The sequence below is a fragment of the Egretta garzetta genome, unplaced genomic scaffold, assembly GCF_000687185.1.
Source record: "Egretta garzetta isolate BGI_Z169 unplaced genomic scaffold, ASM68718v1 scaffold98, whole genome shotgun sequence".
Lineage (NCBI taxonomy): Eukaryota > Metazoa > Chordata > Aves > Pelecaniformes > Ardeidae > Egretta > Egretta garzetta.
Window position 1 is genome coordinate 1,497,051 of NW_009260611.1, and position 13,508 is coordinate 1,510,558.

General features: G+C 38.5%; 1 protein-coding gene across 1 annotated transcript in view; it reads right to left on the reverse strand.

Annotated features, from left to right (window-relative positions):
• The window catches only part of LOC104131696 (mitochondrial intermediate peptidase), an 83,688-nt gene that overhangs the window by 12,242 nt on the left and 57,938 nt on the right, over positions 1-13,508 (reverse strand). The window contains exons 18-19 of the mRNA XM_035900435.1: positions 1,357-1,478; positions 505-578 (exon numbers count right to left, since the gene is read on the reverse strand). Of these exons, the coding sequence (XP_035756328.1) occupies positions 505-578; positions 1,357-1,478 (196 nt within the window). The remainder of the gene's footprint in view (positions 1-504; positions 579-1,356; positions 1,479-13,508) is intronic.

Sequence of the window (13,508 nt, forward strand, 5' to 3'; positions counted from 1 at the left end):
GCTGTGTGATCGCGGCTCGGGGGGAGTGATCGCTGCTCGGGACGGGCTGGGCATCGGTCAGTGGGTGGTGAGCAATTGCACTGTGCATCACTTTTTTTTAATATATTCTGTATATTCTCTTACCATTATTATTATTACTATTGTTATTCTTCTCTCTTATTAAAAACTGTCTCTATCTCAACCCATGGGTCTTACTTTTTTTTCTTTTCTCCGATTCTCTCCCCCATCCCACTGAGGGGGGCGGGGAGTGAGCGAGCAGCTGCGTGGTGCTTAGTTGCCAGCCGGGTTAAACCACGACAGTGGTTTTTACTGTGTGTATCACAAGGAGTTCTACTGACAATGACACAAAGTTGACGACCAGTCCACTTAACTAAATAAATGAATAAGCTTTCTTTCATAAATCCAGTGAAAATCATAATTAAACTAAAAAGACCAAATTGGGAAATGCAGTTAAATTATTTCTTCCTTGAACAAGGGAATAAAACAGTTCTAATTTTTTTCTACCTTGAACCATAAGTATGGGCTCTTTTCCACCGCCGTGTGCCAGCATCTCTCTACGATAACGCTCACCCATTGCCCTGGAGAAACACAGATGTTAGAGCCATCTGCAGACACAACCTGTTAAGCTTTCACTCAAATTTGCTTCTAGGATCTCTAGGGAACTCAGAGACAGAGATCAAATGAAATCCTCCACCCTGAAACAATGACTGCCTTTATTCCTTGTTGACTTCTCAAATTCAAATTATATTTAAAATCATACCATGAGTAACTGAACTAGACAAATTTTATACATATGAATATGTGTTGGTGTTTATAGAAGTTAATTTGCAAACATTTCGGCCTTCATTGCTCCAAGGAGAAAAGTTGCTCTGTTACAATGCTCTGAACATTCACCTAAGGTATAAGAATACTTACAATTTGTGATCTCACAATTTACTTCTTAATTTGACAAAGCAAAATGAGTAGGATAGCTGTACCTCGCTTTGAAGTTGGTGACATGAAGCTTGTTTAATACCCACAGTTGCTTTGATTTCCATAGAAAATTACAAGTAATTAGGCATCTATGAAAATCAAGCTCTCTAATTACATCTAAATATGGATTTCAGTGCCTCCTAACTGGCACACCTGTATTTTAAAACATTGACATGAGTTTTTTTGCACCAATGAACATGTCCCAAAGTACACTTTATACCTGTAGTTATTTCCTGTTTTGTAATCCTCTTAATATCACAAAAAAGGCTAAAAACTAATTGTCATTAAAAAAGCCCATCAACCTACATGGCCCCATTTGTTTCATGTTTTCCAGAGGCAAAGAGCATGACACTTCATTTTACTTAATATTTTCTCTGGTTTTACCTATCAAATGGGTCCCGAGCAAAACATTGTTTCCACACCATGGAGGCAACAGCCCTAGACATGAGGTAGGAGTAATATTTGGCACCGTAGCCCACAAGATGACTGAATCGCAGCTGCCAGGCCTGTAAGGAGAAAACAAACAAAAACCAAAACAGAAGTCATCTTTTAAATTCTTTGATTTTTTTTGGCACTTTCTGAAGTATGATGGAAGAAATCTGATACTATTAATGACAAACAGTTAAAAAAAAAAAAAAAATCAGAAATCCCAGAATGAACACATCCTTTATTGTAAGAAGCATTTTTCAACCTAAATACTGTATATCCAATATACTGATCATCACAATTGAAGTTATACATAAATAGGGTCAGAAGGAGAGAAAACCAAGCAGTAAAAAAAACGTATTCATGTCTGATAACAGCTGGGTTGTTCTACTGGCCTTGAAAGAAAACCACAATTACCTTATTACAAGTAACACCACATTTTATCATTTTCAATGCAGGTAAGTGCAGTGTCACACTTGGAAAACTTCAATCTATAAACTTTTGCCACAAACAAAATAATAATAGGGTCATCTGGTCCAACCCTTGCTCAAAGCAGAGCCAACTCTGATGAGGTTTCTCCAGGCTCTGTCTAAAGTCTCAGTATCTCCAAGGACAAAGATTTCATCACCTCTCTGGTGCAATGTGCCAAGGCAAGCAGGTCCAAGCTGAAAAGACATTGTTTCCCAACAGATTTGGGCATATTTTTTGAACTCAAAATGGATGAATATGTAGATGAAGGAGTGAGAAACTTATGCTGCCCTTTTGGCTCCCTGAGGAAACCAGAGAGGAGACAAGTCCCATATTTGTCTTCCTATCCAAAGCTGAAGCTCTTAACATTCTTGTGATACGACTGTTGTCAAGATTTTTGTAGGTACTATAGAAAACAGAGTTTTAAAGAGGAACTAGAAGATCAACAATAAAGTAGCATAACAGATGTTTTAAATTTAAATCCACAGGCTGTCAGATGCTTGTTCTTATCCTAGAGTCAATGGCTGAAATTCTGAGGCAGCCAAACAGAAAAGTGAAGGGGCATTAGCGATTTTCCAGAACTATTAATCTTTGACTGTGATCCTTTATCACACTGTAAGTAACAATCTCCTCATTTTTGACAGCTGAAATAAACTATGTTTCTTTACTCAAGAAAGTGCTGATTGTCATCTTATTCTCCATTAGCCAAGTCAAAGATGTATGTGTATGTTAAAAAAAAAGACCGACTGAGAAGGTGGAAAGAGGAAGTATTTGGATTTTGAATCAGTCTCTTTACCTTAAAAAAGGTAGCAAACAGTGGCCTATAATCTAGATCACTGTGAACAGCTGATGAGAAACAAAGCAGTTAGCTCCCTTTTTTGAGCAACATTTATAAATAAAGTTCTCAAAGTTAGCTGTAATTCAGCCATTCAGAAGCCGCTTTTAAAAAGATGGTTATCTCCACCCTAAGACAGGTGTCCAAAACAGATGGAATTTGCCATGGGTGAGCAATCTGGTCTCTAGTGGTAGCCTACACAACTAGTTTAAAGTAGGAGCAGCAAAGTTACAGGAGATGAAAAGATGTCTCCAGTCTTCAATTTTCCTGTGGGTCTTGATGCATGATGCACATTCTTAAGAATGACTTTTTTTCTTTTTTCTTTTCTTTTCTTTTCTTTTCTTTTCTTTTCTTTTCTTTTCTTTTCTTTTCTTTTCTTTTCTTTTCTTTTCTTTCCTTTCCTTTCCTTTCCTTTTCTTTTCTTTTCTTTTCTTTTCTTTTCTTTTCTTTAAAGTAAACACCAACTGTACCATATCTCATTGTAATGCAAGTATGTAAAAACATTCAGCTTGGATACACATTCTCCAGTTTGCTCTGAAAAGTATTGTGGTTGCCGTGTTTATACTTTATAGCTACAGTTTTTCTAACTAGTCCCTTAATTACAACCATAATCACTAAACTAAAAGCACATTTTGAAACAGATCAGGGAACCTACATTTTTAGAATACTGAGCAGGAAAACATGTCAGTTTTTATTTTATTGTACAGTAAGTTTTCAAAGTTAGGATTAAAAGTTTCAACTTGAAAGTACAACTCTCTTAGGACTGTGGAAAGCTTTACTTATTAATTGGTTTCATTTTCAGTGAAAAATCCAAGTTACTTTTTCTGCTACAAACAAAAATTTCTATGAACTTGACATAGGGAAGAATATTTCCACCTCTCCCATCAGAAAGGAATTATTTTAATGCATCATATAAGATGTAACTAGGACAGTATGTCTTCCTCAACAGCTCAGATTACATTGTTCACATCAAATGCTCGTGTATTTCATGGTCTGCACCTAAACCAGCTCGTCTGCACTTCCAGGATGATCGACTATTCCATTCACCAGGTTTGTTGAAACTCTCTATCACAAGTGAGGAGAAAAGAACATCTTCCCAGGAACCTGTCCAAGACTAAAAGCTTGTTTCAGAGTCTACACCTGAAGAGGCCTCAGTACCCTCTGTTCAAATAGAAGACATTTTGTTTCACTTTGTCTTTGCTAATACACTTAAGTAAGAAACTTCAATTGCTTCTTTTCAAAAGAGAAAAGGAAAGGATATAGAAAGACCAAGGAAAGACACTGCTCATCTCTCTCCCTGCATTTGAGGAGGCTCTCAAATATGATGAAGTTGAGAATTCAAAAATTGATTGGCAACAGGACAGTCTCAAAAAAAGGAAACAAAAATAGAGGATGAGTCAATCCATCTTAAGATAAATACTTAAGACAGATAAAGTATAGATGACTCTCCTCCTTCGCTGGAATATATAAGGAACATACTTTTAGATGGATCGAGTTATAGAAGATGACTACCATCCTCAAAGGCATACTGCAACTAAGATGGTTTTCATATTGTGAACAGCAGTCAAGGAAATCTGATTATAAACACTATTTTCCTATGCCCTAGTGCGGTTTGAAGCCTATATTTTATTTTAATTTTTTTTTTAACCAGTACAGATTTTCCCCACTCTAGCATGCCATCATTCCCTGTCACTACTTTTTTCTCAGTCCTCACCCAAAGTTTCTGATCAGTAACTCCCAATCTTCAATATTTCACCGTTACCCAGTACCTACTACATTACTCAAGGACATTTTCTGATTCTATGCTATTCTAGGAATTAAGTTTCCCAAACTGGACTTTGCTACCTGTAAACATTAAGACACATCCTCTACCCTAACTCACAAGGAGCTACCTGCCTGCATTAAAAAAACTCTTCCTACTTTATATAGATGAGATTACAATCTAGGCAATAAAACATTCAAAAAGCCCAAGAATATATAGGCTAATTCTATGATCAATAAAAAAATAAACACAGCACTGTAAATGTATTTAAAACCAAATGGTTCACCTTTTCACATAAAACTCTGTTTCAATAACTTGAAATAGATGTTAGAGCTATAGATGCAAAATGACTTGATTTCTTGTGTTGTTTCCAATACTGATCGATTGCTCCATATTAAAAGAAAAAAACCCAACATATCAATTCCCGTGTTGGAAAGGGTAAAGGCTAGACATGTAGAACTAGGGCACTCCCCTTATTAAATGTTACATTTTTGGTAAGCAGCTAGAAAGTTAATGAAGACTCTGAGTAATCACCTACTTCAAAAAGTTCCATGAACCCATTCCAGGAGTTTATAAAACAATGATTTTACAGCATAGCCCATGGCTTATGATAATATGCCATCCACAGGTCATGTTCATGCCTGCTTTTTATCCAACACAACAGACTGAAATAAAGGTGTGCAGTTATTAAAGGGCCCTTTTTTCTACCAATATTATCAGTCTTCTCTTACAATCATGTCTGAAATATTTCCAAAATTCCATGTGCAATGGCTTTCCATTCCATCCTGTAACAAACAAAAACACCTCACTGATACTTTTGTATTCTTACACCTTATCAGGAATTTTTTTAAAAGTCCTTGTAGGATACATTCTTATGGTAAGGTTTTGTTAATTTTACTTTAGCTACCTTTAACTAGGCGTCTTGCCCAGACTAGTCACATAGGCTTCCTTTGTAGTCAGAGGACAGAAGTATTTATCCTGTTATCTTTGGAGAAATTTGAATAATTTACTGCAACTTCTATTTTCTATTTAAGAGTTAAGCCACTTCATTAATTTTAACAATATGGACGGATCAGTTAAACTAAACTGTTTTCAAGACTAAATAAACTAATTTAGTATTCAATCACTTGAATTCTAAATTTAGAACCGTTAAGGTTATCACAAAAATAATCTGATATATAGATTTAGATGTGATTCTAAAAGGAAAAAAACTAAAGAAAAAAAATACAGGTAGCTTAATATATACTAACCTAGCTTTTGTTTGAGTGTGGGTAATCACTGTTCCATGGAGCTCCACTAATTACATGGAATCAGTGTTACAAAAGCCTACTACATCTTTTGGAAAGAAAAAAACTACAGAAATTCTTGACTAGTGCTTGGACTTTTCAGAATGTTCTTCCAATAGTTTCTGCTGTGACTTCAGTTACTTTAAAGTATATTTGAGTCCATTTTTGCTTTGCATCCTAAGACAAAAAACACAAGTGAGAACCTGAAGAGACCCAACACTAAATTAAGTATTTTCGTCATTTAAGTCTTCTAATTGCAAAATGTGTGCTTCAGTAATTACAGCAATGAGCAAGTTGTTGAATAGTTTCCACGAGGAACAGTATTTGATGGAGGTGATATTTGGTGCCCTCCCCCTTCTTAATTAAATTCTTACTCTGGCAGGAAACCCAACAGAGGAGCAGCCAACTTATCTCCTTCAGGGGCTACTGGGTGGAGAACCCCTGGGTCTGGCACTAACTTGATATTATTGCTCCTAATGCCCTTGAATTTAGCTATCAGCACAGGTGGAAAACTGAGAATCAGGAAAAAGCTCCAGGCTCTGGTAACTTGGGAGCCAGAAGAGAACAGCGATTAGCATAGAGATCATACAGGCTATTCCCTCTGCCGAGACCAAAGTTCATCACCTTTCTCAAAATTCAAGGAAGATATCCAAGAGATTTCACAGCACAGAAGTGCAACAACATCCAGTCATCACATACAGAAAACTTCAGTCTCATTTATTGCAGTGACTCCCAGAATTAATGTGCTAATCTACTTGAATTAAATGCCCTTTTCTGAACCTCTTCTCTGCTCCCTTTCCCAACAGAACTGAGACTGTAGTTAAACAAGCTGAGCAGCTTCCTAGCAAGGCTCCTCTTTTTTTCCTGCCCCCGTGCAGTAACACCACTGCTAGCAGAAGTGTGGGCTGTAGCTGCCAGGCTCTGAAGCTCAAGCTCTGCCGCTGGGTGCGCTTATTTTAGGGAGGCCAAATTTTCACATAGCAGAATTTATTCTTCCACTTTTCTGTTTGAACTACTTGTTTACGTTACAAAACAAGAAAAGGATTTTCACATACACTTTGCAGCTTAAAGAACTCATTCTTTTGTTCTGAAACGAATCACAGAGGTTTTTTCCTTATTGTATTAGTTTGTTACATAAGTTCACAGCGTGCTTTGAAGATGTCCTCAATTCAATCTCACTTGAAGAAACAGTTTAATGAGTTTTGGAGTGCAGAGTTTGCAAACTGTTTGTGCCAGCAGCTACCTCTGGGGAAAAGCTAGAGCACTCACTGACTGGTAGAAGCAACTCTCTCCATAGGTATGCAACAGCTTGCTCGGTCAACTTTCTTGCCGTATTTTTGGCCTGAGCCCCTCTAAGTTTTATAGAATTACATCATCATAATTCTGGAGTTTCACAATAATAAAGAAATCCAATAAAGAGCTTTAAAGCCACTTCCTTTGCTGCAGAGTTTCTAATCTTGTTTAGAATAACAGAAAGCTAATTTCAAGAAACCACATCTTGCGCTGCGCCCCTAACTTGTTTAACATCAATACTCCTCAGTTTTTCAGTGTCGTGCATTTCTGTGTTAAGAGTGGGAGAGTGCAAAAAGTAAACCAACCCAGAGACGTTGCTGACATTTTAGAAAGTGAGTCAAGCAAGACATTAAGATTTCAATTTATAACACTTCTGTGTTTTCATTGTAAAATGATAAATAAATCTAGCAAGGCAGGGAATGTAAATATTTTTGCAGTTGTTTACACTAGGGAAGAGGAAAGGAATTTAACATGCAATTAACCACTTAGGTGATTCTAGATATGTACCATATGGTTTTTGAATTACTTAAATGAAAGAAAAATATTTCATTTTTATTTATAAACTATTAATGCATTTGAGCTGCTTATAGCAAAATCATTTAAAAATATTTACTCTTCACCCTCTTCTTTCAACCCCACAAAGGGACCGGGGAAAAAGGGGCATGGGAGATAACAAAGAATACTGACATCAGAAAGCTGTATGTATGATCTGCAGTGCTCCACAATCCTTAAAACTTCGATTAAAAGACACAAAGATATGAAAATTTATTCTATATTGTGTCCTTTGACTGACAAGTTGAGAGACAGTGTTACTTGTGAACATAACTAGTCTTTAAAGTAAAATATAAGAAATATGCAACCAGACAATTTCCAAACAAGTCCTTCATGTTGTAACACGTAACTCTACACACATGCACATGCAACACACATGCGCCGTTCTATTACCAATTAATAATTTCTATTACTGCGTAAGCTTTAAATATTCATAAGCCCAAAGTAACTAGAATCAGATCATCACAGTTTCCTTTGGGTAGACTCACACTGAAGCCCACGGTTTATATTCTACTTTACCAATTAAACCTAATTTTAAGTATTGACCTATTATTTTAAAACAAACATCATGGATGCTGCTTAAGGTAAACTCTTACAAATAATGAGCAATATCTTAAGCAATATTGTAACTGCAAAATATATTTGCCAGTACAACTTAATCATGTAAATTATCTGTACCTACACTGGGAGATGAAATAGCTACTATTTTACAGTAATGCTCATTTACTATCTTTTGCCAGAGCCATTCCAAACAGGGATTTAGGGAATCGTGATTCTAATCCTGAATCTGCCACGAACTGCATTATGAACTTGAAGAAACTACTTTAGAATCACAGAATCATTTGGTTGGAAAAGACCTTTAAGATCATCAAGTCCAACCGTATCTGTCCACCACTAGACCATGACCCTAAGCATCCCCTCCAGGGATGAGGACTTGACTTTTTTCCTCCTCTCAGTCTAACTGCCATCTCCTGTTAAGTGAGGGTGATAATAGTTCGTCTCTTGTTCTCCTCTGTTTGAACTGCAAGGTTTTCAGAGAAAGGGCAATCTCCCATTACTTTTGAGGAACATTTCATTTCAGGCCCTCTAGCCTGTGTTTATGGCAACGATATAGTTATATCTATCACTATGAAATACAAGCACTACAATCCTGGGGGGGCGGGGAAAAGGGCATTTGAGCTGTGAGAACAGAATTATATAAAACTGAACAAAGCAATCTGCGGGTTTCTTATCTATGTATAAGATATATCTAAAGCACATATAGCTATTTCAAAATGTTACCAGGAGATGTATGCAACTACTTCCTGAGCTGTTCCTTAAAACGCTCTACTACATGGTGAATACTATCGCTAAAGTATGTTTGAGTTTCACGGGGCTAACACTTGCAAAAAGAATTTCCTTAAAAGTGCTTCATATCTTATGATATCTGTAAACACTCTGCTGCTGTATAATAGTTGCCCAGTGAATAGTGTCATATTACCACCGGAAAACAAATCTTCACAGTTATTTGCTATCAGCATTTTCTTTATCATAAAATGAACTCGACTCCAGAAAGACAGAAACCTAAACAAACCTTGAAGGGTGACTTTAAGAGCTTTTGAAAGTCCCAGCATCTACTTTAATGCTGACCTCAGCAGGGCACCAATCTTTTTGAAATTGCTTTTAGCTATTAATTATTTATAGAACTATCACTTCCCCAGAGTTCACTGTGCACTCCTTTATTAATCTTTTCCTCAGACCCAGACTCTTCAACTTCATTTTATAGTATACTTTTAAGAAGGCTCATATGAAAACTAATCCAGGGATTTGCACTTTGTGTAAACAACTTTGGTTTCCAACATGGCAAGGTAAAAAATTACTTTGAAGGGGTTACACAAACTTCAAGAGGTTGAGTAATGACATATGACTTCATCTCTCTTCAAAACACTCCAAAAAGTGGAGTATGAGCAACATCAGTGCCTCTTCAAGTAACTGGAGAGAGAGAAAAAGTGGAAAAGCAATCTTCTATGAAGGTTCATTGCCTTTACTATGAAATTTATGTCTCTGTGATCTACAGCAGTGGTTTCTTTAAAACTGCCTTTAAGGGAGATCCTAGGGTGTCTGCTTCTCTCTTCAACAAATGAGGGAAAAGATTGACAAGAGTTTAAAAAATTAGGTACTAACCATAATCATATTTGCTGTAAATTAAACCATTTTTTCCTCCTAAAAGCTGCTCACTCATATGAAACAAATGATCACAGTCTCAATTCCAATTATTTTTTTTCATAAAGGTTTTCAATACCAGAACATACTCACATGTGCCCACATAATTTTCTCTTTGCTGGCCAAATAAACTCCGTTTCTTCAACCTTCCTCCTAGGTCACATTTCCAAACCTATTATCTTTCCAAAACCACTTCTCTGTATTTCTTCCAGTTTTTCTACATCTTTTTAAGAGGTAAATACCTACTACAGGACACAACACTACCCACTGCTAAGTCCCCAACACCAAATACTAAAATATATTAAAAAACAGATATGATATTCTTTAACAGCATCCCCCGAATAAAAGCAGATTCTTTTGGCATTTATTGTTCTTTAAATACTTATATATTTAATTGTTTTCCTAATACAAACTGGAATAGAATGGACTATTTCAGTCAGAAGGGACCTACAACGACCATTTACTCAAACTGCCTGACTGCTTCGGGGCTGACCAAAAGTTAAGGCATGCTATTAAGGGCACTGTCCAAATGCCTCTTAAACACTGACTGGCTTGGGGCATCCACCACCTCCCTAGGAAGCCTAGACTAGTTCACTAGTCACACACTAGTTCAGTGTTTGACCACTGTCTCAGTAAAGAAATGCTTCCTAATGTCAAGTCCAAACCTCCCCTGGCACAGCTTTGAACCATTCCCACGCATCCTGTCACTGGATACCAAGGAGAAGAGCTCAGCACCTCCCTCTCCACCTCCCCTCCTCGGGAAGCTGTAGAGAGCCCCTCAGCCTCCTTTTCTACAAACTAGACAAGCCCAAAGTCTTCAGACACAGCTCACAGGACATTCCTTCCAGCCCTTTCACCAGCTTTGTTGCCCTCCTCTGGAGGCATCCAAGGATGTTCACATCCTTCTTAAATTGTGGGGCCCAGAACAGCACACAGCACTCAAGTTGAGGCTGCATCAATGCTGAATACAGTGGGATAATCACCTTTTTGGCCGGCTGGTTATGCTGTCTGTGATGCACCCCAGGCTGGGGTTTGCCCTCTTGGCTGCCAGGGCACGCTGCTGACTCCTCTTGAGCCTGCTGCCGACCAGCACCCCCAGATCTCTTTCTGCAGGGCTGTTCTCCAGCCACTCCTCTCCCAATTTATACTTGTGCCCAGCATTACTCCGTTCTAGGTGCAGAATCCAGCATTTTGACTTGTTTCATTTCATCCCGTTAATCACTGCCCAGTGCTCCAGTCTATCTAGATTCCTCTGCAAGGCCTCCTGTCCCGCAAGAGAGTCAGCAGCACCTCCCAGTTTGGTGTCATCAGCAAACTTGCTAATGGTGCATTCAACTCCTGCATCCAGATTACTGATAAATATATTGAACAGGACTGGCCCTAGAACTGAACCCTGAGGAACATTGCTGGTGACCGGTCACCAGCCAGATGTAGCCCTGTTCACTACAACCCTTTGAGCTCTGCCCTTCAGCCAGTTTTTCACCCAGCACACCATAAACCCGCTCATCCCACAGATGGACAACTTGTCCAGAAGGATGCTGTGAGGGACAGTATCAAAAGCCGTACTAAAAACCAGAAGAACTACATCCACTGCCTTCCCTTCATCCACTAGGCAGGCAACCCTATCATAGAAGGATATTGAATTGGTTAAACAGGACTTTCCCTTTCTGAACCCATGTTGACTGTGCCTGATGATTGCATTATTCTTTAAATACCTTTCAGTAGTACCCAGTATAATCTTCTCCATAATTTTTCCAGGAACTGAAGTTAGATGAACAAGTCTATAGCTCCCTGGGTCTTCCCTCATGCCCTTCTTGTAAATTGGAATAACACTGGCTGGCTCCCAGTCACCTGGGACCTCCCCAGACCTTTGGTAGGTGATTGAGAAGAGTCCTGCCATAACATCCACTAGCTCCCTCAATGCTTTGGGATGAATCCCATCAGGCCCCATGGACTTGTGAACATTCAGCTGGTCCCTTACAATTTCAGTATCCACAAATGGAAAGTTGCTGTTCCCACATTCCTGGTCCCTGACTCCAGGGACCGGGCAGTCCAAGACTGAGGCAAAAATGCATTGAACGCCACTGCTTCTTCTTCATCCCTATTAGTCAGACAACGATCTTGAACAAATATCAGTTCAATGTTTTCTTTAGATCTCCCCTTCCTATTAACATACTTAGAAGAGCCCTTCTTGTTATCTGAAGCAACACCAGCCAGTTTCAACTCTAATTGAGCTTTGGCCTCTTGTGTCTTCTCCCTGCATAAATGAACCACAGCTCTACTCTTCCTGCAAAGCCTGACCTTGCTTGCAGAGATCATACATTTTCTTTTTCCTCCTGAGCTCCACAGGGAGTTCCCTGTTCAGACAAGCTGGTCTTCTGCCCCTCTTGCTTGACTTACAACACAGTGATCCAACTGCTTTGGATCCAAATTCTCTGGATCATTTAAATCCCACTTCTTGTGATTTCTGCAATCTTTGTCAACTGAAGAAGCTTCTATAAATATTATAAATAAATTCTCATCCAAACCATCAACAAAAACACAGAACTGCAGTAATTCCCGGACAGACCCCTGATGACTTTCACTTAAAATGTCCCAGTCTGAAACTAAGCTTTCAGCTGCTCTGTCAGCATGTTTTCTACATGTTGCCTTAGCCGTAACTCCACAGTTTGCTTGTAGAATTACAATTTGCAAGTGTCAGAGAGCTTGCTAAGTCCAGAATTATGCTATCAACCACTTCCCTCCTATTCCCAAGGTCAATAGATTTCTTAAGAAGAAAAGTGGATTTTTCCCTCTCAGATGGTTCTTAACAAAAAAGGTTATTTTGCTCACTTGATTATTCTCAAGGTACTTAAGAGCTGCTTAATAACTGGTTCTACTACTTCCTGAGTGACAAAGGCTGAACGACTCGTCTACAGTTCCCAAGTTCTTCTCCCTTCATAAGCGTAGTTACCATAATAGCTCTACCACTTTTTCATGAGTTTGTGAGTGGTAATTCCTCCAGGTCAGTAACTGCTTTGACAAACTTAAATATTCTGACAACCTGGCTACATCTAACCTCATTATTCTCTCTCTTTCTCATTCCTTAATCCCAGTTTTGTTTCCATCTGTCTCAAAAATTATACGCATTACTTACCTAATCAAAATTCACTTATTTTTAAAAAAACCACTGAGGCAGAGGCATGGAGTATTTCTGCTTTCTCTGACATTTCTTGTTGTTCTCTCCCCCACTCTTCAGTAGTTATGGAACTTTATTATCTTCACTATTTGCATTTTGCAACTCAGCATTTCCAGCCTTTTTTGTTCTGAATTCTTGTGTTCTTTTAGTAATTATCTCTAGTCATATCAGGATTTCTATTTTTTATTATCTTAATAAGGTCTTCAAAGGGCTTGGTCCCTTATTACCAAACCTTCCTTGCATGAGGATAGTTTGTGTCTTTGGTTCAGTCTCTCTGATAACTACATAATGTCTTTTGAATCATCATACTGAGCTACTTTCCAGTTCCTGTAAATATCTGGCAGCCCACCTCTCCAGCCTGTCCAGGTCTCTCTGGATGACATCCCGTCCTTCTGGTGTGTCAACTGCACCACTCAGCTTGGTGTCATCCGCAAACTTGCTGAGGGTGCACTCGATCTCGCTGTCTAAGTCATTGATGAAAACATTAAACAGCACCGGTCCCAGTACGGACCCCTGAGGGACACCACTCGTCAC